This window comes from Theileria orientalis, chromosome 2 (assembly GCF_000740895.1).
Source record: "Theileria orientalis strain Shintoku DNA, chromosome 2, complete genome".
NCBI classification, from domain to species: Eukaryota; Apicomplexa; class Aconoidasida; order Piroplasmida; family Theileriidae; genus Theileria; species Theileria orientalis.
In genome coordinates, this window is record NC_025261.1 from 1,991,071 (window position 1) to 2,013,537 (window position 22,467).

At 45.1% G+C, this 22,467-nt stretch overlaps 6 protein-coding genes across 6 annotated transcripts; 2 read left to right on the plus strand and 4 right to left on the minus strand.

Annotated features, from left to right (window-relative positions):
• Positions 1-692: 692 nt before the first annotated feature.
• On the minus strand, positions 693-12,100 carry TOT_020001098 (guanylyl cyclase; the record flags this gene model as incomplete). The annotated part of the gene is made up of 24 exons (XM_009692658.1): positions 693-980; positions 1,290-1,384; positions 1,528-1,864; positions 1,998-2,232; positions 2,634-2,744; positions 2,823-2,998; positions 3,047-3,195; positions 3,399-3,616; positions 3,899-4,074; positions 4,279-4,700; positions 4,787-4,956; positions 5,088-5,550; positions 5,760-5,950; positions 6,011-6,410; positions 6,562-7,053; positions 7,199-7,747; positions 7,790-8,238; positions 8,347-8,573; positions 8,658-9,327; positions 9,625-9,867; positions 10,129-10,344; positions 10,495-10,945; positions 11,104-11,793; positions 11,875-12,100. The coding sequence occupies 24 exons, from the start codon at positions 12,098-12,100 to the stop codon at positions 693-695; spliced, it is 7,644 nt and encodes a 2,547-aa protein (XP_009690953.1).
• A 494-nt stretch (positions 12,101-12,594) lies between these two features.
• On the plus strand, positions 12,595-14,518 carry TOT_020000907 (uncharacterized protein; the record flags this gene model as incomplete). The annotated part of the gene is made up of 7 exons (XM_009692659.1): positions 12,595-12,676; positions 13,135-13,304; positions 13,392-13,592; positions 13,665-13,876; positions 13,946-14,159; positions 14,265-14,428; positions 14,470-14,518. The coding sequence occupies 7 exons, from the start codon at positions 12,595-12,597 to the stop codon at positions 14,516-14,518; spliced, it is 1,092 nt and encodes a 363-aa protein (XP_009690954.1).
• Positions 14,519-14,547: 29 nt separating this feature from the next.
• Positions 14,548-15,711, minus strand: TOT_020001099 (uncharacterized protein; the record flags this gene model as incomplete). The annotated part of the gene is made up of 5 exons (XM_009692660.1): positions 14,548-14,965; positions 15,008-15,124; positions 15,165-15,271; positions 15,354-15,546; positions 15,608-15,711. The coding sequence occupies 5 exons, from the start codon at positions 15,709-15,711 to the stop codon at positions 14,548-14,550; spliced, it is 939 nt and encodes a 312-aa protein (XP_009690955.1).
• Positions 15,712-16,292: 581 nt separating this feature from the next.
• TOT_020000909 (conserved hypothetical protein) lies at positions 16,293-17,373 on the plus strand (the record flags this gene model as incomplete). The annotated part of the gene is given in 6 exon segments (XM_009692661.1): positions 16,293-16,396; positions 16,429-16,603; positions 16,619-16,712; positions 16,747-16,766; positions 16,954-17,020; positions 17,096-17,373. The coding sequence occupies 6 exon segments, from the start codon at positions 16,293-16,295 to the stop codon at positions 17,371-17,373; spliced, it is 738 nt and encodes a 245-aa protein (XP_009690956.1).
• A 56-nt stretch (positions 17,374-17,429) lies between these two features.
• On the minus strand, positions 17,430-17,697 carry TOT_020000910 (predicted protein; the record flags this gene model as incomplete). The annotated part of the gene is made up of 2 exons (XM_009692662.1): positions 17,430-17,618; positions 17,647-17,697. 2 exons carry the CDS (start codon positions 17,695-17,697, stop codon positions 17,430-17,432), a joined length of 240 nt encoding a protein of 79 aa, XP_009690957.1.
• An 83-nt stretch (positions 17,698-17,780) lies between these two features.
• Positions 17,781-22,108, minus strand: TOT_020000911 (conserved hypothetical protein; the record flags this gene model as incomplete). Its single annotated transcript, XM_009692663.1, has 11 exons — positions 17,781-18,428; positions 18,786-18,866; positions 18,897-18,968; positions 19,258-19,405; positions 19,617-19,872; positions 20,001-20,131; positions 20,162-20,234; positions 20,740-21,055; positions 21,154-21,280; positions 21,398-21,657; positions 21,827-22,108. The coding sequence occupies 11 exons, from the start codon at positions 22,106-22,108 to the stop codon at positions 17,781-17,783; spliced, it is 2,394 nt and encodes a 797-aa protein (XP_009690958.1).
• Positions 22,109-22,467: the final 359 nt, after the last annotated feature.

A 22,467-nucleotide genomic window follows, 5' to 3' on the forward strand; every position in this document is an offset into this window, starting at 1 on the left:
AATGGCAAATCTTCGAGCGAAAAAAGAAAAAAAAAGTACAAACTAGCCTCTAGTGGTAATTTCACAATCCGAAAACCTATCGACCCCCAAGACCACGAGATAAGTGAAAAATAAAGTTAAAAATGCCAGTGAGGGGAGAAGTGAGAAGAAAAGGATCACAGCCCGAGTACTTTGAAAAAAGTTGCACAGGGTGTGGAAATGGGGCCATTCTTCTGCCAAAACTGCGGAATCCACCGATCCTGAGCTTCTCAATCATGAGGGAATTGAAGGAATCTGCAGAAAAAGTGACTGAGAGGGCAAAAGATAAAGAGGTAGAGTAGCTAGTAGCTATCGTAGGGGCAGAGAGTGGGATAATTACCTAGTTCGCGCCTGTTCAGAGACTGAATCTGTTTAAAAATGAAGGAAACCTTGTTCTTCATCTTCAGCGCAAAAACGTACGATATTCCCTAAAATTACGCAAATGTGTAGTGTAGCTGCTAGCCATTGTGTGGTTTCGAGAACCCTAAGGTCAACAGCCGCTATCAGCCACCATCACCATAATATCGACCTCCTGATAAATCAGTGCCATCAAATGTACGCAATTTAGCCCTTTGAACAATTCGGCCCTAGTTTAGTCAAAATGTCCATGGAATCCACGGAATCCAGATACACATAAATACGCAGTGCGTAAGCACGTATAGTAGCACAGAAGATTAAAAATTCTCCCTTGAATCATATTCGATTACATAACTCTTGATAACTTTATCAATCACATTTACGTCCTTGTGGAACTTGAAGGAAAACCTATTGGGAAAGTTGGTCGAAAGAATGTCCTTTAGGGACTCCGAGACGCACACCTTCCCCGGAATCCCGTTGCTCTCAATCATATTCGCAGTGTAGATGTCGGTTCCCCAGACGTCGTACCTCAGACGCCCAGAGCCAATGACTCCCCCGATGCAGCTGCCGTAGTGTAGTCCAATTCTCATGTTTAGGTCCGGAATCTAAGCATAATTATGTTTATAGCTGCTTATAGCTAGTAACACGAGTGTGTATTAGTAACCGTAATGTACTTGATAACTGGTAGTGTGTATTAGCTAGCTAGTGGTAGCAACACTAATCAACTAGCGGTTAGTACTAGCAACAGTAGCGTAATGGATAAGTAGTGCTGGGTAGTTGATAACTAGTAACTAGTCGGTGAAGTAACTAGTCTGTGAAGTAACTAGCTGGTGAAGCAACTAGCTGGAAACCAGCCTATAACCCGTAACTAAACCTATAAGTGGTAACTAGGAGGATATGTAGATGAAACATACGTTGAACAGTTCGCGGGTCTCCTGAATGATGTGCAACATGGAATATGCCATTTGAAGTATGTTTAACAGGTCGTTGAGCCTCATGTCATTGGTGTCTAAGAAGTAATTAATAAATAATCGAGTATCGTTAAGAGATAACTAAACAGCAAGTATTAAAATGAATAACCAGCAGCTATGAATAATCGCAGCTATGTATAAGCAGCAGCTGAATGAGCTGACGAGTAAAAAGGGAACTTACTAGTGAGATAGGGCTCAGAAATAGCAACGTAGGCATCGCCTATGGTACACAGCTTGTACAAATTGAAGTTCGTGGTGTTCCTGTCAAAGTTGGCAAACAACTTCTGCAACAAGGCAATGACCTCGGAAGGGTCTACGGAGTTGGCCCAGCTGGTGAACCCGCAGATGTCAGAAAAGAGAAAGGACATGTTGTTGTGCACGTAGCTCATCTTAAGCTTCTCCTGCTTAAACTCCTCCAAAATGCTCTTGGGAAGCATCTCGTTCAAAATCTGGTTTATCCTGGTCTCGATCATGTACGCCTTTTCGTTGGTAAAAAAAGTCTTCCTGTCAATCGATTCCTGAAAATTGAATCAATATTGACATATATAAGTATGGAAGTATGGCTGGCCATGTGATAGTGAGTAACTGTTAGTAAATATGTGTTGATAAATATGTGTTGATAATAAGCTAAGAAGTGTAAATATAGTGTACCTTGCAATGAGCAGACAACAAGTTGAATAAAACGCAAATGGGTATGGTAAACAGGGCGGTGACAGTGGTGCTCGTCGACTGCACACTGGACGATATGAAAGTCATCGACATGACGAGGAACAGTGCGTCAATCAGCAGACAGTTCTGAAAGAGCATCCCAGTGCTGTGGTGTAAGAGAATGAGGTAAAAGTAGAACTCAATGCTGTCGCTGGTGAGCCACAAATTTCCATCAACCCTAAATTACAATTACACGTGTGCTTGCAGATGGCTAGCGCTAGATATCGGTGTTGTGTACCAGCTATGTAGGTAGGTAGTAACCCGTGAGTAATAGTGTATAGTAACTAAGTAGTATTTTTACCAGTACCAGAGTGTGTACCAGTACCAGCATTGCGTACCAATACCAGTATTAGGTACCAGTACCAGGGTGTGTACTATATAGCTAGTGGTGTGTACTAGTAACGATAGTTTGTACCAAAAGCACTGGTGTAATGTGTACTAGTAACCGTAGTGTGTATTAGTAGCAGTAGCTAACTAGTTATTTGTTGATAACTGGTACCTAGTAAGTAAAGTAACTAGCTGGTGGAAATAACTGGTGAAGTAACTAGCTAGAACATAGCTGGATGAATAGAAAGATACTCCTCAGTCCTCTTGATAGACCATGAATTCGAAAGAGCAAACACACAGGTGGCCATCACAAAGAGAAGATTTAAGAAAAAAGTAAACAGCTTTATCACCTTGTTATGGTCACTGGCCTCATCGTCAATGGCCCTGGTCCTGCCAGATGGGTTATTGGCAGAGGAACTGGTAGCGTTGTCAAGTCGGTACTCCCTGCTGAAGAAGCGGTAGTGGAAGAGGAGCCACAGACAGAAAGAAATCAGTATGAAAAAACACCTCACAGTCCAATAAAGAATGTAGTTTAGAAAAATGATGAGCTTGATGCCGTCCTTGTGGTAAATTCGGGGAATGTTAATGTTTATTATGCTTTGAACGATGAACGTTATCTAAAAAAAAGTTAACATTAGAGCAATTTATGATAAGTAAAGTCTTACCAAAAATATAAACAGAGCGTACTCGTTGACCTCAACATTGGCAGGACTGTTGTAAAAGTTGTTCCTGTAGCGGTCCTCCTGAAGCTTGTCCCTGAACTTGAGGAATATGGTCTCAGTCCTTTTCATCTGAATTCCGTCGACCTCCTTGTCTACATGGGAGATTAATAGAGGTTAAACAGGCTAGCAAATACACTAACTACACAGAACTAACTACAGGCCCCAAAAGTTAACTAACTACACTTCTAGGTCAAATAATTACACGTGCAACATGTAAAGTAGACAAGGCGCCCGAAAGCCAACTAACTACACACTGAGTAAGTAAATTAACTACAGGTGCAATGTGTAAACTAACTACAGAGCCCAGAGTCGTACTTACCCCTCAAGTCGCTCCTGTGACTCCCGTGAGACACAGTGTTCGACCGCATCAGGCGCTTTTGGGCCCTGGCGCTCGCAATGCTGAAGGTCCTGCGGCCTGAAAAATGGTAAGTCAACGCGAACGTACCCATCGTCAGACCCTTTCTGAGCCTGTGCTGACTCCTGCTCAGCGGGTTCGAGCCCCGAGAGAAGGGGCTGTAGCCCTTGCCCAGAGGCCCGTAAGGACGCGTGACGCCCTTGCTCATGGCGTTGTAGCTGCCGGAGGCGCTGCCGCCGCTGTAACGGTTGTTCCCGATGCTGAAGAGCCTGTTCGTGAACCTGCGCGTGCCAGACTTGGAGAAGGCGAAGAACCTCTTCGAGTCGATCCTGAAGCTGCTCGAGGACGCAAACGTCCTCCTCCTGTTCCTGAAACACACAATTAGATACTGCGGGTACCTGGAGCAGCAGGCGAACATGTGTCTGAAGAAGCCCGTGAACTTGTCGAAGCACGTGGCGCTCTCGACGAGGCTGGCGCCGAAGTTGCTCGTGTACATGGGCTCGTAGGCGAAACTCGCCACCTCGTCCTCCTCGTTGCCGACGGCCCTGTTGATGTTGATTCTCCGGTTCCTTATGCGCTCCATGTCCCTCTCGTTGCTCAGCAAGGCCTCATCCTCCTCGTCCCTCAAGTAGTCGTCCGAGGAGGCGTGGCCCGTCGACCTACTCGAGTTGTTAGACTCGCCGAGCCTCAGGGAGTGGAAGTGGTCGGACCTGCCCGAGTTCTCTCCGGACCTGATGCTGTGGCTGGAGGACCTAATGCTCTGAGACGACGGGCCGTGCTCGGGCGAGCTCGTCGCACGCCCGCCGTCTTCAGGTGCCACCGCCTCATCGGAGCTGCTGTGACTCTGGGCGCTATGGCTGAGCGTCCTAAGGGACCCGGTGCCCGCGCCCTTGGTGCCCCGGTTCTTCATCAGGTTGTAGTAAATGTCCACCTCGTGAATCGTGCTTCCACTGCTGAAGTTCGGGTAGTTTGTGCCTATGGCCTTCTCCAGCAAGTACGTGTTCATAAGCCCCTTGCCCTTCACCTGCGTCTGCCTCGAGGTGAACTCCAGCGTCCTGTCGTCCTTCAGAAGCTCATACGTGCTCTCCGATATGTGAATTTTCCCCACCTCTCCAGTCATCTTCATTCTGCTGGCCGTGTTGACGGTGTCCCCGAAGAGCGCGTACTGCGGCTTCTTCGCTCCCACGAGCCCCGAGATCACGTACCCCGTGTTTATTCCGATCTTCACCCCAATCGATTCATCTGTTTTCGTTGCCGTTAACTCATTATCTCTCTACTGCTACCCTACCTATCGGCGCTATCTAAGTAGAATACAAAGGTAAACCCACTGTTGTTTATCTTCATTGTTGATGCGACCTGCAACATTGCGATTGCCATGTCAATTGCCAGCGAGGCTGCCGCCTTTCCGCGTTCCAGTTCGTCCATCGAGTCCTTAAGTCCGTTGGCGGTCTCACTAAAACACCGTAACTCAGTATTAGTGGTTAATATAAGTTCAATGCTCCAGCATACATAAATTATAACTATATGGTTGTATGACCTAGCATAAATCTAAATTCTAGCTGTATGGTTGTATGACCTAGCATGGGCCAAATTTCAACTAAGTAGGCTATAAATAACCATAAATTGTACCTTGAGGAGTTGGTGCGGTGATTCAACCCAATCGACGTCAGATACGTCTCCGACACAGTCTCAATCTTAACCGCGTCAAACTCCTTTGAGCATCTGTCAAATGACAGGAACAGGCTGTCCATAATCTCTACGAGCTTATGAGGCTCCGTCGTGGCAACCAGGTTCTGGAAGTTGTATACGTCTGCGAAGATGACGCAGACGTTATGGTGGCTCTCCGCCTCAAAGCCCACCGGGATACCGTTTTCATTCAGCTTCGCGTTGATCATCTTCGACACCACCGTCTTAGGAAGCATTGTGTTGAGCAGCTCACTCTGCTTCTTTCGGTAATTTAGAACTGAGAACTCCATGATGAAGTTTTTGCGCGACTTGAACTCGAGCTCATATCCTACAAACCCGACGAAAATGTTAATGCCAATGAACAGCGGGAGCACGTGGATGTTGTCAGTCACAGCCACAACGGTACCTAAAATATCGTTAGACTAGTTGTTAGGGAAATATGAACTGGGTATCAACCCAGTTACTAGTTTTAGTAGCTATTTGGTAGAGTAAGCCAGTGGTTACTGATAACCAGTGGGCAGTAGCCAATTAGCTAGTCAATGGCTGTAGCTAAATGCCTATAGATTGCCAGTGGCCATCGGGGTCATGCGGCAGTGAATAGCTAAGAAAGCGTACCTATGAAGAAAAGAACATTGCTGATCACTGATAACACGAAGGACAGCCTCAAAATCACAAACGTAAATATCGGAAACAAAACGGGATGGAGCCACGAAATCGACTTCACCAAAAACCTGTTTGCCACGTGCTGCAATATCATAAATATGACCAAAGAGTAAAGAATTTGATTTATAAACCTTATAAAGAGCCTGAAAAAAAGTCAGTCACTGCAACAACAGAACCGATAAGTAGCCTTGATGGAAACATACCTGTGGTTAAACGACACGATGATGCACACTACGAGCACGCAGGACAGCAGCAGCGTCGGCACCATCGAGTACAGCGGCGGCGGCTTCAGCCAGGCCTTCTGCACGAAGTACTCTATCAGGTACCCGCCGATATAGAACAGCAGGAGCAGAATGAAAACCACCTTGTACCAGTGGCCGTTCTCGTAGTACTGCTTCTTGTTCTTGTCGAGCTTATAGTCGTTCTCAAGCTGAATGTCCTTGAAGCGGAGCGTGTAGACGTTGATGAGAGTCCTGAAGTGGTCCTTGTGCTTATTTTTGTTCATGTGCATGTGCGCCACGCTCTTGATCTTGAAGGGCCGCGACGTCGGAATCATGTTCTTCACAATGTTGTTTCCGTACAAGTTGAACACATTTCTCAAATCTACACAGACGTTAGAGCCACTTCCATATGAATAAGTATCTGGTTAGCCACGTAACTATGTTCAGTTTGAGGCAGCAACTAGCTGCATAGCTACTCATATGGTTAAACGAGTATCTAGCTAACTAACTGGCACATGGGCAAGAAAACGAACCTCCCATGGTCGTCTCCCTAATCTTGTTCAGGTATGCCTTGAGGTACTTCGTCAAACTGGGCAGCAGGTACATCTGCAGCATGTTCGACAGAATGCCAACGACAACAGTGAAGGTCACCCAGACCGGCACGAGCAGGTAAAAGGGCACGACCCGAATCACTTGGAACGAGGATATTCCCAGCGCGCGCTTTCCTGACACGAACGTCAGGCCCAGGTACGTGGGAACCGACAGGAAGAAGTAGCCCACACTCAGCGCCCTCAGCAACAGGCTGTTCGGCGTGTAGGTCACCAGCAGCCGCGTGTTAAAAATGATTATCGAGGCGACGCTGACGATGAGCCCAAACGTCCTGTTGGTTATGATTTCCGTCTTGAAGACGTTGTCGTTGCTCACGACGAGCATGTGCAGGGGGAAGTAAGTGACGAGGGAGCCGATTACGCCCTCCGCAATCCAGAAAACGCTGTTCGTCATGTTGAGGTATATCCTCCTTCGACCTATTAACACCGTCAACATGAATTTCAATCTAGTTAACAATACCTAATAGTCAGCTCCAATAAATAGCAACCACAGGTATTAAATGTGCAGAAATATATAACTAACACGCAGTAGTTAATAACTGTAAATAATGGTAAAACCTACTCAGAGTGTACAATATCGGTAGACGCCTGTACAAGTCGCTGTTCACGTCCTGGTGAAACAGCACGACGAACACCAGCGGCAGCAGCGTGAAGACCAGGTTGTAGACTATGTTTATGAAGGACCCGTACAGGTCCAGCCCAAACCAGTTCGTGAACATCTGGTAGTAGAAGAGCGGGAGCATCAGAATCAGGCTCTTGAAGAGCGTGAAGTATATCACCAGCGACATCGCCCTCAGAATCCTCGTGCCCTGCAGGAACAGCAGGTTCGTGAGGTTGCTGAAGTTGTCGATGCAGAAGTCGCAGTAGCCGATAACGTCGTTGCTGATGACCTTCTTCTGAGCCCGCACGAAGTAGTTCTCGCTCTTGTAGGCGCAGTCGTCGCGGTGCAGCTCGTGGCTGTCGATGAGGTTGTTGTGATGCAGCAGGTTTTCCTGCTCCGCCCTGCTCTTCGCACTCTCCGCCTTGTCCAGCGTGCTCTCGCTGGCGTCGCCGCCTTCAAAGCCGCTCACGTTCGTGCCGCCTCTGGCCATGTCCGTTGCACTGTGCGAGTCTGTGCGGCCAGCGTTCACCTTCGTGGTTATCTTCTTTAAACCTCCTTCAGGGCCAAGTCCCATTCCGTCGTCCATGTGCGCGAACCTGTTGTCGTTCGACGGCTGCAGGCAAATCGATATGTGCGAGTGCTGCATCATGTGAATGTCGTTGATCCCGTCCCCGATCGCCAGCGTTATCGGCGTGGGCACCAGCTTCGAGCGCACCAGCTGTACCAGGCGTCCCTTCTGCACCGGCGTGAGCAGACATCCCAGGACCACGTCTGCGGAGCACGCCATGTTCACCAGTATGTTCTGCCCCTTCGCGCTGCGCATCATCTCGTCGAGGTCCCTGCTTTCTATCACCAGACACATCTGCTCGCTGTTCCTGTTGCTCTTTTCTATCAGGAACTTGTTGTAGATGTTGTCGCAGACTGCGTCGTACCTCTTCTCCGCCTGGTCACTTTTTTCCTGGGCGTACCCTTCCGGGTCGTAGGGGTTCACTGCGTCGAACCTGTTCGCGGCCTCGTAAATTTTCCCCGGGTCGAATGCGTTCGCGGGCTCACACCTAGGGGCTTGCCCCTGCTCCCCGTCTCCCTTGTCGTAGCTTTCCATCAGCGACAGAAACTGCACGTTGAACAGCCGCGTGGGCACGTTAAGCAGCTTCGTGAGGTAGCAGGTCTGTATTGTGGACTCCTTGTTGTCCCCAGTCAGCACCCAGATCCTGATGCCTGCGTCCATCAGCAGGTCTATTGCGCTCGTTATGTCCCTCTGTATCTCGTCGCGGAACATGATGATGCCCAGGTACTCTATGTCGTCTTCCAGCTTATTCAGGTACTTTTCGTCAAGCTCGTTTATCACGGGAGACCTGTTTGCGTTTACTGCATTCGGGTTATTCGTTGGGTTGTGGACTGAGTGGTGCGCGTGGTTTACTGCTGCTGTGTGCGCTGACACCTGCGCCTGGTAGTCCAGCAGCTCCGTCGACGTCAGACTCTTGTACCCGCATACGATAACTCTGTATCCGAAGAGCGAGTTTTTCTTGATTCTGCTGTCCACTGAGGCTCTCACTGCCCCGTCCTTTATGCACGAGAGCATTGTGCTCCCCTCGCCCTTGACGTACAGGTAGTTTTCGTCGTTGCACAGGTTCGTCACCACCACTGACATTCTCTTCCTGCTGCTCGTGAACTCGTTGACTCCGACGACGTCGTAGTTTACGAAGTTTCCGTTACAGTTAACCATGATTCGTTCCTTTGTCCTGTTGACCACCAGGTATCCGCTTTCGTTCGCCAGGTTAACCATGCACTCGTCCTCCTTGCTGATGCAGTTCAGGTACCGTTTTTCCTCCAGCTCCGGCGCCGCCTCGTATTCATTGAACTCGAATAGGTCGTTTTCCAGGTTCTGTCGTTCCAGGTTTATGTACGAGACCGTCCCAAAGTGTGCTTTACTCTTACTCTTTTTGAACATCGGCAGGTCGTCCACGTCGTCCTCGTCCTCTTCGTCGTCGCTCACGCGCGTGTGTTTGTTATTGTACCTGTCGTCATTGTCCCTGCTATCACTTCGTTCTTCATCATTATCGTCTCTTGTATCATCGTGTCGGTTGTCTCTGTCGTCATTGTTTTCGTCGTCATTGTTCCTCCCAACACTGTTTTCATTTTTGGCGACCTCCGTTTTTGCTTGTTTGCCCCCTGACACTTCCTCCGACTTTGAAGCTTCATCTTCGTTGCCCAGGACCCGACGGTCCAACGAATCTGGCCCTCCTTCCATTTTCACTCCACTGGAGGACTCGTTGCTCTTCAGGACTAGCGATGCGCCTCCAAAATCCAAGGACTCGAACTCATTTCCTTCCTGGCCGTCTGCCTCGTGGTCGCCCAGCTCCAGACTCGGCGCGTTCAGGTTATACGACCTCACCTGCAGATTGTTCAGCTTAAACGAGCTAGCTCTCGAAAAGGTCGTGTTGAAGCCTGACGAGAGCGTGTTAGTGCTATCTCCGTCGTGCACGTTTAGACACGGGTTACATATGCAGAGCATTCGCATGAAGTGCTCCCTGACGAAATTGATCTCAGTGTCGCCGTCCTCGCTTTCGTGTTTGTAACTTCCTGTGCGCACTGCGTCTATCGGGTGCGTGCTCGTCAGGTTGTTGGAGCTTGTGGTACTCGACTTGCTGTTGATGTGATCATTGCTACCCGCACTACTGCTCCCAATGTGCGAACTCGCAGTGCCCTGGCTTGCCTCAGGTCCGTAGCTGCTGCTCCCTTGGCAACTGGTTGCGCAACTGCTGCTGCCTCCTTCTTCTCCCTCCTTGTCGCTGTACCCTGGGTATGGTTCCGGGAACCTCCCGCTGAAGCGGCCGAATCCGCTATAGCGGCTGTAGCCTCTGTGACCCACACTGCTTGCCGTTCGCGACTCCGCCAGGCTGCTTGATCGGTACATCTGCACCAGCTGCTTCGGCGTGTACGACTTGTTAGAGATTGTCACCAGCGTTATGTTAAGGTTATTTGTCGTCAGCGTGCCCGTTTTATCCGTGAATATGAAGTCCACCAGACCCAACTCCTCGCACAGGCCGCTGTTGAGCGTCCACGTTCCGTTGTTGTTGCGGTCCTTTTTGACCAGGTTCTTCTTACTTTTCATCGTCGACTTCTTGCCCGGCTGCTTCTCACCGTTGACGTCGTCGTTCGTACTCGCTGAACTGCTTTGATTCCCCGTTTTCGTTTTTACTAGCGGGTCAATGCTCCCGAAACTGTTTGGGGCGTCCATCCCACTCTCCTCCGACGCCTCCAGTGACATGTATGAGTCGTAAAAGGGCAGGTAGAGCAGCCGCAGCAGATCCATCACTGCTGGCAGCGTCGTCGGTATGATCGGCGCGTAGAGTATCACGAATCTGTATATTATGAAGACCAGCGAGTCCACTGAACTAACGACGTTCCTGTTGAACTTCCCTATCCCTCTCAGCACGTTGATGTACCTCACTGTTATGCTCGACACTGCGCACAGCAGGTATATGAGGCCCAGAATGATTGAAATTTTGTTGATCGTGTGTTCCAAACAACCGATTTTTATAGGCTTTAGTATTCTCAGGAAGTTTTGACTGGCCTTCGTGTCCGGCCCCGTGTAAACCACCACTGCGTAAATGTGACTTGTGTTTCTGAGTATCGATCCTCTCATGATAAAGTTGTCAATGTTGATGACGCTGGGCCGCGGGTACCCCTTGATTTTCAGGAGTCCTACATGACCGTCACTACAGTTAGCTAACACTGCCTAAATAACTAATAGTGCCCCTAGATAACACTACCCAAATAACTATCTAATTAATTTCCATTGTAGACTAGGCGGCCTTGACACCCACTAAAGCCGCCTCGGCTTATATTTCGTTTTGACTCACCTGAAAACTTATTCATGTCTGCGCACGGCTTATCGCACACTATGTTTCCCTTTAAATTGTGATAACTGCGCAAGGAGGATTCCATTTTCGAATCCTTTACGCTATACTTTGTCTTCAGGTCCGTCTGGCCGTCCAGGAAGCACGTGTCCAGGTACAACGCGCCGTCCGGGTTACTACTGTACAGGACCACTGCATCCGCAGGTATCTGGTCGTCGCAGTTAAGCTTCAGAATGTTTCCCACTACTACGTTCCCGCTTCTCACTGTGGACAGTTTTCCGTCCTTCAATAATATACATCGCTTGTTGTCTATGAAGCGTCCCAAGTTATACCTCTTTTTGAACTCCAGCAGGTTCAAGAACACCGACATGAACAGGCAGACAAACAGCGGCACTGCCGTCGAATACCACGCCTTTTTCGGTATCCCCCTCGGCAACCAGATTGGCACCAGGACTTCGCAGAGGAATATAAATATGCCCCAAAGGAAAGGGAACCTCCGTACGTTGTAGAACAGGATGTAAAACAGCTGGCTGATTATTGACCAGCGCTGCGTGTGCTGTTCGTTTCTCAGAAAGCGCGACAGGTCATCGCTGGTGACTGGGTTTATGTTGAACGTCCTGGTCTCCCATGCTGGCTGTATCTTCGTTCCCAGGTACGAGTTGGTCAACTTATCGTTTGTTCTTCCGTGTCTCCCTGATCTTGCTACAGATGCGTTGTTAGACCTTGCTACTGATTTGACTGACCTATTAACTGAAGCGTAATCCGACCTGGTACCTGCTGTTCTGCTCTGTGCAGCCTTAGAATCAGCATTCAATTCCTTCTCTGTACCAAATGGCAGTTTTTTATAGCTGTTTAGGGTCCCCTTTGAAACGTTTATCTGATCCCTGTTACCGGTCCTTTCCTGCTGATTCCCAGATTTATTTGTTGTAATTGAACTCGTTTCTCCTAAATTGGTTCCCTTTCTACCATGTGATAAATCTTTTCCTTCCGACTTATCCATTTTAGTTTTCTCAAATTACCAATATGGTAGCCTAAACTAGCTTTTATACTGGTTAAACTAGCGATACGATAGGCCAAATTAGTCTTTTGACAGTACATCAATGGAACCGGAATGGCTCCTAATGCCGTAAAATTATCTCCTAAGGTCAGAAAGCAGCCTATAATACGATTAAGAGTCCGGGTTGGCAACGGTGTAGGTTTCTATCCTACGAATTATTGGCACGAAAACTCAGTCAACAGCCAATAAAACTAATTTAACACCTTTTATGACCTACTTAACAGTCAAAATCACACTAATAACCCAAAACAATTGCAAAAACTGTAATCAGATTCAAGGTGGCAATTCAACAAACAAGTAGATGCTTGGTCAAACTGGGTTGAATTTACCTATATTTTTAGTATAAAATCACCCCAAAATATTATAGTAGTGAACCGCTCTTTTACTGGTAAAAAATCCTAAAAATATGGTGATGGAGAATCCTATGCGATGAATTTATGATATTTAGGCACCAAACAATCCCTGAACCGGCAGAATCGTTAATATTTGATGCACATAAGCTAAAATTAAACACACATTGTACGTTTAATGATGAAATTCTACACATCAATTACACATTTAGACAGAAACATTTAATCCGTTGATAGGTATATTATACACATATACTACATACATATGGGAGAATTAAACCTAAAAAATACATATGTAATAATTATCATACAAAAATTGTATTTATCAACTATGAATTAATAATAAATGCCCACAGACACACTAGCCAACCCCCCCTGATGAATTGGAAAGTAAAGAAGGTGTAAATCGGGATGTGGTTTATTGATACTAAATTAGCCTTCAAACTTATAATACGGCTCAAATTAAATATTATATAACCCTTTAGCTGCTATTTTGCGATATTCAAATATGCTATAGGATGGGGGCGATTAGATGAAATTTTGACTTTTATAGGATCAATTTAAATTCATTTTAAATATTATATTATACCAAATATGTAATGTTGTCTTGGCTATATGATAGATTAGTTACCTTAGTAACCAGAAGCTCACAAGCTCAAAGAATCTTACTCAATTTAGACTTAGTAGATTATATAGTGAGTTTATTCAAGGAGAATGAACCAGTTAGTTACAAAATACATGAACCAAAAGTATTAAAAAAATTCCAACTATACTGTCTGTCGAAGTTATCTGCGGAGGTGTGTAACTAAGCGTACATAGCTACATATAAAACCACGTTTAAGTGTCAGATTTAATTAGCCAAAACCCATGATAAACGTACACAGACGCTTTCGGAGCTCCAAAACGGCTCGAGAAATCATGAAAGGCTGGCCGACTCGATCATGGAGCAGCTGGAAGTCAGCGCAAAATACCGGCACTTGGTCCTGGACGCTGTTGCCCAAATGTGTAAATTCTATTCAGACCTAAAACTATATGAAGAAAAGTGTAACATACCCCTATCAGAGAATATACTACAACACCAAAAGGTTAGTAATCATCTTAGTAGGTAAATAGTCTGCACGGTTATGCCCTTGACAGAGATAAGTAACAATGTGTAGCTTTTCCTGAGCACCTGGAGCAGCTTGACTGAAAAGAGGCCGCCTGAGTCTCTCAGAGCCTGCAGGCACGACGACGAGGACACTTGGGGCTACCTGGGCTTCCAGACGCCCCTGAGCGACTTCAGAAGGACGGGCCTTTTGGGGCTAATGAGTCTCGAGCACATGGTCGCCAGCTACCCGGAGTTGTCGAGGAGGACGTTGGCAACCTCAAGGTCACTCTCCAATGCCTCCTCAAACGCCTCCGCAGAGGCTGCCGGACCAAGTGGGCCCCCTCGGCCAAGTGAAAGCGAGACTTGGCTCCCGTTCGCCCTCGTGAGCATAAACGTGACGTCCTGGGTGATGGACTTCTACAACGAGAATGAGCTGAACGCGTTCAGCTACAACAACGACTACGACCCACTGGAGACGTTCTACTTGCTCCACGCGAGCTTCTTCTTCAATTTCATAAACTTCTACATGGCCAAGGGCCCGGTGTCAGTGCTAGAGTTTAACAGGGTACGTTTATTCAACTATTTCCAGTTGTATCGCCTGTTATACCATTAGTCAATAATATATTAATACCAACAGAGCTTATTAGTAGATGGTACTAATGCAATTTAGGTTGCCGCCGAGTACAAAGGCGAATTATTAAACAAATTGAAGCAACTATACGAAATTAAGGATAAAGTAGACTCGGCGTATGGAACTAACCTGGTGAATTATTTACAAAGCGAGCTCGAAACGTTTAATCTCTCCACAAATTACTATACACACTACGAGATAAAGTTACACAAATTACTATACTCACGTAAAGACTGCTAAATAGAATAAACATGGGCCGATGGAAGACATGGAGTAAAATGTATACTGGCTAACACGGACCAAGGTATAGCACATTGGTGAATTAAACGTTAACGTGCTTAGTTATGTTTATCTTCACTCCTCTGTTCCGGTTTTGATCGTCGTGCAACAGCCTAGGCTCAAGTGCTTTAGAGGCAGTTAGTGGTGGCAACTCTACTGCAATATTGGTACTGAATTGACTACTCGGTACTCTGCCTAATTGCTGAATAGTGCCCTTTCTAGAATCTTTATCGTCTTTGACACCTAGTTCAGCATCAAACTCAACTGAATACAAACTTGAGAATTCATCAATTAGGTACAAGTGGCCATCAATAAACAGAGACGACTGAGCCACAAAAGGCAACTTGAAAACAAAATAATCTCTCAGTTCCAACTTATCAAAATTAAACTGAGTGACCAATAAGTGGTTGCAATATGGTACAACTATAAGATTTTTACTGTACTCACAGGACACATTATACCTAAGTGAGTCATCAGACCCATCATTTGCCTCATTCCTTAACACATCTGTGGGTAAATTAATACAAAGTAACTCGGAGAAAGTTGACAAACACCAGATCCTAATTGTATTTTCAATGGATATTGAAACCAGAAATTTATTATCAACAATATCCATACAACTAATTGACCTAAAAACGAGTGAGTGCTACTTAGAAGTACATTTTATGTGCCAATAGAATCGATCCAATTTCATGCAAATTGGTCATCGAAGTGAAAATGATCTTTCCATCCTTATCTCCGGTAAAAAGTGCGTCACGGCATATCAACTACAATGCAAATGTATAAATTATGGTTAATTAACCAACTAGCCAAATTTAATTAAATATATACACCCAAATTAAAACATACTGATGCCGTAATCGTACTATAGTGTGAATAAGGTACCACAACTTTGTCATCCCTGCCGGTATCCTCTGGGCTTTCAGAGGGACCAACACACTCGGCACTGCGATAGTTTAAAACAGACACATCCCCAAAATAATCACCAATTATAAGTTTATCGTCACATTTCGTTACAAATGATATTTTTTTACCGAATTTCCTGCAATTTAAGTAAACATGGGAAAGGCAAGTGTGTGACTGAATAACTAACGACAACCAACCTATCATATAACACATTAAAATCATGATCATAGATTAGATATTTCTTATTATCACACCCAAGTAGTATCAATTGGTCTGTTTTGTCAACCTGAACGCAAATCATCCCCTTATTATATAAAAGGTACGCACACCTAATTATTATTTGTAATAAACCTACATATATTGAATGAACATTTTCTTCCAACTCGACTCTTTTTACCAATTCATGGTCTCTAAAGTAAAATTAGCGACAACAACCCATACAAATAAGTGATAATTATGTTAGTCGTAAAAAAGTCATATTAGTAAAGTTATTTTTAAATTCAACCGTATTTATGGACCTACTTATAGTTATAAACATATAGCACACAACTTGAGCCATAAATTAACTTATTATCCCATACAAAAGATGGGCACTTAAAGACCATCTCCAACAGGTACTAATAAATAAAGATAACCATTAATTATCCACAAAACGACTAAAATAAGTAATAAACCAAAAACATAGATGAACAAACTATTTGATAATAATGAAACTTTAAAATAGGCTCTAAATAAACAAAAATTTAGCCACACATTACTGTTATAGAATGGCGATTATGTGCTATTATCACCCTGTATTTGTAACAAATTATCACTCTATCGCATTTAAAATTTATTTATACTTGTAAATAACTATGGAATCTTAATTAAATAGTTTGAGGAATGTCTATTCTGGACCACTGGAATAATCCAAATTTAAAGTACTGCAATCTAGCAATTTTAACTGCAATTGGCATTATACAATCAGCCAGATATCTTATAAACAGGTATTCATAATTATATTAATCAATCGAATCAGAAACTCGTCGGATGCAGTGGAATCATACTTGAAGGCACCAAACTCAGACAAGTTTCCCAGTACTGAGGAGTTATCGGATCCATTTTTTGAAATTAAAATGACAAAAAATGATGTTAAGTTAAAAAAATTAGATTCAAAACAGTTTTGGGCAGTATTAGAGAATCAAAAAACAAAGGTATGCCACATATAGGTAAATATTGACGAATTATGGATATACGAACCCAATTACCAATGTTTAGGAGCAAATTTACATGAAGTCAAACAGGTTCAAACAGTTAAAAATGGTACACTAAACACACGCATGACAAATTTAATCAGGACCTCGAAAACATCAAAAGGTTTAAAAATGAGCCTTACCTCTTGAAAAAGAGCATACTAGAAATGTTTAACAAGGTACAACTTAGCTACTTGTGGTAGAATTTATTTCAATTATTAAACCATTACCATATACACCGGCCACAACAACTACTGTTACACACACCTAAATATGCTTGCGTGTAAAGACCCAATTCACACCAACTACAGGGTGATAAGTCAATCTCTGGGGATACTAAGTGGATACACATTAAAACAGTTCCTAAGCCTTCCACGGGTAACTCACACTATAACTCACCGCACTAGCTACACGAATAACATTCGTCATCGTCGAAACAAATTATCTGTATAGAACAACTCGAAGGCCACACCGGCGAACTGCTGGTACTCCTACTCATCGCACTGGCTGGCGTGGCCACAGTGGCTTACAAGTCAGTAAACTACATTAAGACCGTGCAATGCATCAGCTTCATAAAGAACTCGTGCAGAAACAGCAAAAAGGTCACCGACGTCATTGGCCAGAAAATGGTCCTGAGGAACCTGGACGGGGATCTGCGAACAAACTACTTCAGCGGAGACGTCATTTTGTCAGGGGACAACGGCAAGGAGCTGCTGGTGGTATGTAGCTAGTTACTTCACAGACTAGTTACTTCACCGACTAGTTACTAGTTATCAACTACCCAGCACTACTTATCCATTACGCTACTGTTGCTACCACTAACCTCTAGTTGACTAGTGTTGCTACCACTAACCTCTAGTTGACTAGTGTTGCTACCACTAACCTCTAGTTGATTAGTGTTGCTACCACTAACCTCTAGTTGATTAGTGTTGCTACCACTAACCTCTAGTTGATTAGTGTTGCTACCACTAGCTAGCTAATACACTCTATAATTACTAATACACACTAGTTTTACTAGCTATAAGCAGATGTGCAATGAATAACGTGTAGAACATGGTCGTAATGCGAGACGATGCAATGCAATCCTTTAAATTACTCAAATTAAACATTAATCTCATGCACCAGTGATACATGCCCACTAGTCGTCGTCGCTGGAGTCAGCCCCCTCGAAGTCGCTGGAGTCGGACGAGTCGCGGTAGCTCGAGTCGTCGTCGTCAGTGGGCTCCACGGAGCTCTCGTCGAGGTCGTCGTCCTCGGGCTCGTCAATCTCGATGTCAGAGTCGTCCTCACCGAGGTCGGCCCCGGGGGCCGCCTGGGACTTGCCGGCGACCCTGCGCTTCTTCCTGCCCCTGGACGCCGCAGCGCCGGCGGCAGTGGCCTTGCCCACAAGGCTGCCGGCATCGGCGCCGTTCCTGGTCCCAGTTTTGGGGGCCTTGGCGAGGCCAGCGCCCCTGTCGGTCCTCGACCTAATGCCGCTGCTCATGGCAACAGTGCCCTTCCTGGTCTCCTTAACGTCCTTGGCTCCCCTGGCCTCACCGTCCAACCTTCTCTTGGCCGCCTGCTCACGCGCCTTTCCAGCGGCAGTGCCGCTGGCGAGTGTGCCTGACGCGTCGTTCGGGCGCGCCTCCGAACTCAGGATGCTCGACCTGGCCCTGTAGTACAGTTCGAAGGGTCTTTGGTGCAGCTCAGGCTGCTTGTTGTTTTCCCAATATTTCGCAAACGTGTAGTCCACCCTTGAGCAGTTGCTGAAGACGTTTAGTTCGTCGTAGAGGCCAGTGATGTTAGACTGACCGCTGCCGGTGCCCCTTCCAGCGCCACTCTTCGCGGCGTTCTTGGCGCTGGAGTTGATGCCGCTGCTGACGATGGTGTTTGCGCTGGGGCTTTGTATGTCGTCGCCACCCGTCGTGACGTGCACCGTGATGTCTGCCTCGTACTTGTCATCTCTGGCCCTCCTATAGGTGCCCGCTGACCCACTGCTGCTGCTGGTAACTGAGGCGCCTGACCTGCTGGTGCTAACACTGCTTCCAACGTTGGCACTCGATTTCGCGGTCCCATGCGAACTGATACTGCTTGAGGCACTTCCGGAGAAGGTGCTCAACGAGTCCAACTTGCTGCTCGACTTGGGACCTGTGGACCTCGTCACTCTCGCGTTGACGTTGCTTATGCTCTTGACTACGTGTGGGTTGTACGTCGAGTTGTACAGGTAAAGCTCCCACAAATTGCCCTACATAGCCATAAATTTCCAGCCACTCACCTCATTGATGTACTTTTGAATCAAATCAATGATTGCACAGTTAATTGAGTTATTGTAGTTACACAGTCCCATCTACACGTGTTATCAGCATCAATATGGTAACTGTTAATATGGTAGCAATCAACATTGCATAATTATCATCATTGCATAATTATCAACATTGCATAATTATCATCATTGCATAATTATCAACATTGTAACTATCATCATTGCATAATTATCAAAGCGTCAAAATACTAAAAATATCTACACACCTAAATGCGATACATAAATACATACATAACTATATATCCTTATATATATATATGTGTGTATCTAAATATGAAAAATAACTCAGTGATCCATCTATGAAAATTCTTACTTGAAGCAACTTCCTTATTAAATTCCTTGTGAAATCCTTATTCGTGTCTAGTATTTGCTCCACGAGGTTGAGAAATTTCAAAATATTCGAAGACTCGTACAATTTAGTGTTAAATACGTTTTCATATAAGACGTTAATATAAGAATTGCTACAAAAAGTCAGTCGGTTATATAAATAGCTAGCTCCTAACTATCAATTTCCTGGTTGTTACTAATGTTTACTAATGGTTACTAGTTTACTAATAGCAAATATTAATTCGTGGTAGCTACTAGTTACTAATTTACTAATGGCAACTAGTTTACTAGTACTTAACAATGGTACATGGTAATTACTAGTGATTAACAGTACTTAATACTAACTTAACTGGGTCAATGTTGTGTAGTAGCAGTAACAACAAAATCGTTATTGACGACGACCTCGTCTCACGTGACAAATGGTACAGATTCTTGTCAATTCCATTACTGATTAGCAAGTTTCTCTTTTCCTCGTAGAGGTTCACCTTCTTGTAGTGGTTGAGCAGCTTGTTGGTAAACAACAGCAGGACCTTAATGACCCTGTTGCACTCATCCAGCCTGTACAGACCAGCTACGAAGACTGCTCTGTTTGAAGTTACTGCTGCATTATTTGATCATATCAATTATTAAGAACCACGACTAGCTAAATAATGACACTAATACTAGACAACACCCTAGGTGTGTGAAATAATATTTAAACAGTAACATGCATTGGTAACTCACCGGCACTTGCATTAGTGTTTGACGACCCCTTGACACTGGCGCCAGCTCCATTCGCCATCTTTGGAGCCCGTCCCGTGAACAATAACAACAGATTCACGTTGTTATTCATCATCGTGGACACCAGCTCCGCATCAGCCCTAAACGCAGTCAACTACATAGAAGCTTACTTGGTGTACTGGAGCTTAGAGATGTACAGGATGAAGCGGTAAATGTTCTTAAGGATCGGCACCAATTCGGAACCTAAATTACTCAATCACTCTTAATATCTCTGAGCTACACAATAATACTAGTAGCAGTAGTCAACTAGCGGTTAGTACTAGTAACCGTAATGTACTTGATAACTGGTAGTGTGTATTAGTAATTATAGAGTGTATTAGCTAGCTAGTGGTAGCAACACTAGTCAACTAGAGGTTAGTGGTAGCAACACTAGTCAACTAGAGGTTAGTGGTAGCAACAGTAGCGTAATGGATAAGTAGTGCTGGGTAGTTGATAACTAGTAACTAGTCGGTGAAGTAACTAGCTGGAATAAATAACTGTAGCAACTGCTAACTGAATGGGCACTCACACATGCTGTTCAGCATCTTCCTCGTACTGAGTTTTAAATTCTTTTGGGCACCCTTTCGCGTCATTCTCTGGCCTCGGAAGTCCCTACCACCGCCCTTGGTGCCATTAAACGCAATTTCGTTTAACTTATACGAACTCTCTGCCTTAACAGCTCTAACAAAGCCGCCATCGTCCACCGCACTGCCGGTGGACTTGTCCTTGGCATTGTCCTCGACAAAACCGTTTATCAGCGACTCAATGCTGCCCACTGAACTGTCCAACTGGGTGACTATCTTCTTAACGACGACCGTCTTCATGTTCGGGTGGTTGAGTAGCAGCGTGTCCAGCATCTTAAACACGTAAGAGGACATCTTGTTGTTCTTGTGCGTCAGCCTGTTGACGATCAGGTCCAGAAGCAGGTCCTCCTGCTCCGGCTTCTGAATTAGCATCTGGAGCACCAGGTTTGAGGAGCTTTTTTGCAGAAAGTCGACGCCCCTGTTCATCATGTCCGCGAGCTCCTGAACAATCCATTAGCCGATGTACAAATACTAATACCAATACCTAGTATACGAGTCATAGCAGACTGTTACACAATAGGCATTAACTAGTAAAATACGTGTATGAACGACGAGTATATCCCCTTGAGGTAGTCCTCGAATGTAATGGCCAGTAGCAGGGTCAGCGCGTCAAACTCCAACGTATCCCAGCCCTTGGTGTCCTTTCCGGCGCCCTCTTTACGGTCGCTTTTGGCCACGCCATTCGTGTTAGCTTTTCGGGACCTGTTCTCGTCCTCATTGGCTTCACTGTCTGAATCTGAGGCTACTATCTCCTCTCGGGATTGGGAGGCCCAGGATTTTAACCTAGAGGATAGGTACTCTAAAACCCGCACATCCTGGTCGTCGATGTATTTCAACTTCCGGAGCGGCAGCACCTCCATGAACGACGAGTACATCAGGTCTGTACACTTCGCCTTGACTCTGAGTTTATCGGACTTGGCTAGGTTCAGCAGTCGATTAAACATGGTCCAGTTAAACACACAATTATTGTGAATCAGAACTGCTACGGAGTCTACCTTATCTGCAAAGGTTGCCGTCTTCGACGATTTGGGGGATTTTTGACCCTTCCGATCCTTCGGAGGCCTCCCTACTGTGTTGGTGTCAATAATAGTAGATAAGAGTCGCAATAACTAAAATATAACCAATTTTAAGCAGGCACATAAAATTCAAAGCCGGTAACTTAATATTAATAGTAGGTATATTGGTGGAATAACTAAAATTACCTCTTGGTACAAACGGATCGTCCGCAGTCATATGTAACCATTTTTGTTCAAAATCAGTTTTACACACTAGTAAAACATACTTTTTAGAAATACTGTACATCAATTCCCTGCCGATCTTTCCGATCTTCTCCACGCTAAGGCCGCTAAGACCCGTTAGAAGGGTTGAGCGTTTAGCGGGGGGAAGGCTTGAGGATAACGTGTCGGGAAGACTGTGCCATTTATTATTAGTATAAACAGTCAACAGTTTATTGATTGTCTCTTCTGAAATGAGCCTAACATCTGAAGATTCCATCCTCTAAACAAACATAAGGACAAGAACTAGATTAATAAAACAGGTAACAGATCATCATTTTCAAAACTCTTTTGTGAATACTAGGAGCTATTCAATTAGTTGCTATATCTCAAGCTGTATAAACAGTTGTGTCGACTAAAAAAAAGTCCCAATTTTAAAGTCCCAGTATAAAAAATTGTGGAATCTCACACCATAAAAACCTGTTGCAATTTGCATCCACTTTTGACTCTTTTCCCGGGAATAGGCTTTTACATTCTGACAAACGAACATAAAATATACTATTAATGCTGGCCCTCAAAGATGTCATTGATTGCTGATTGGATGTGTAATTGGATACTGCCCTGTCTAATTGCCCATAT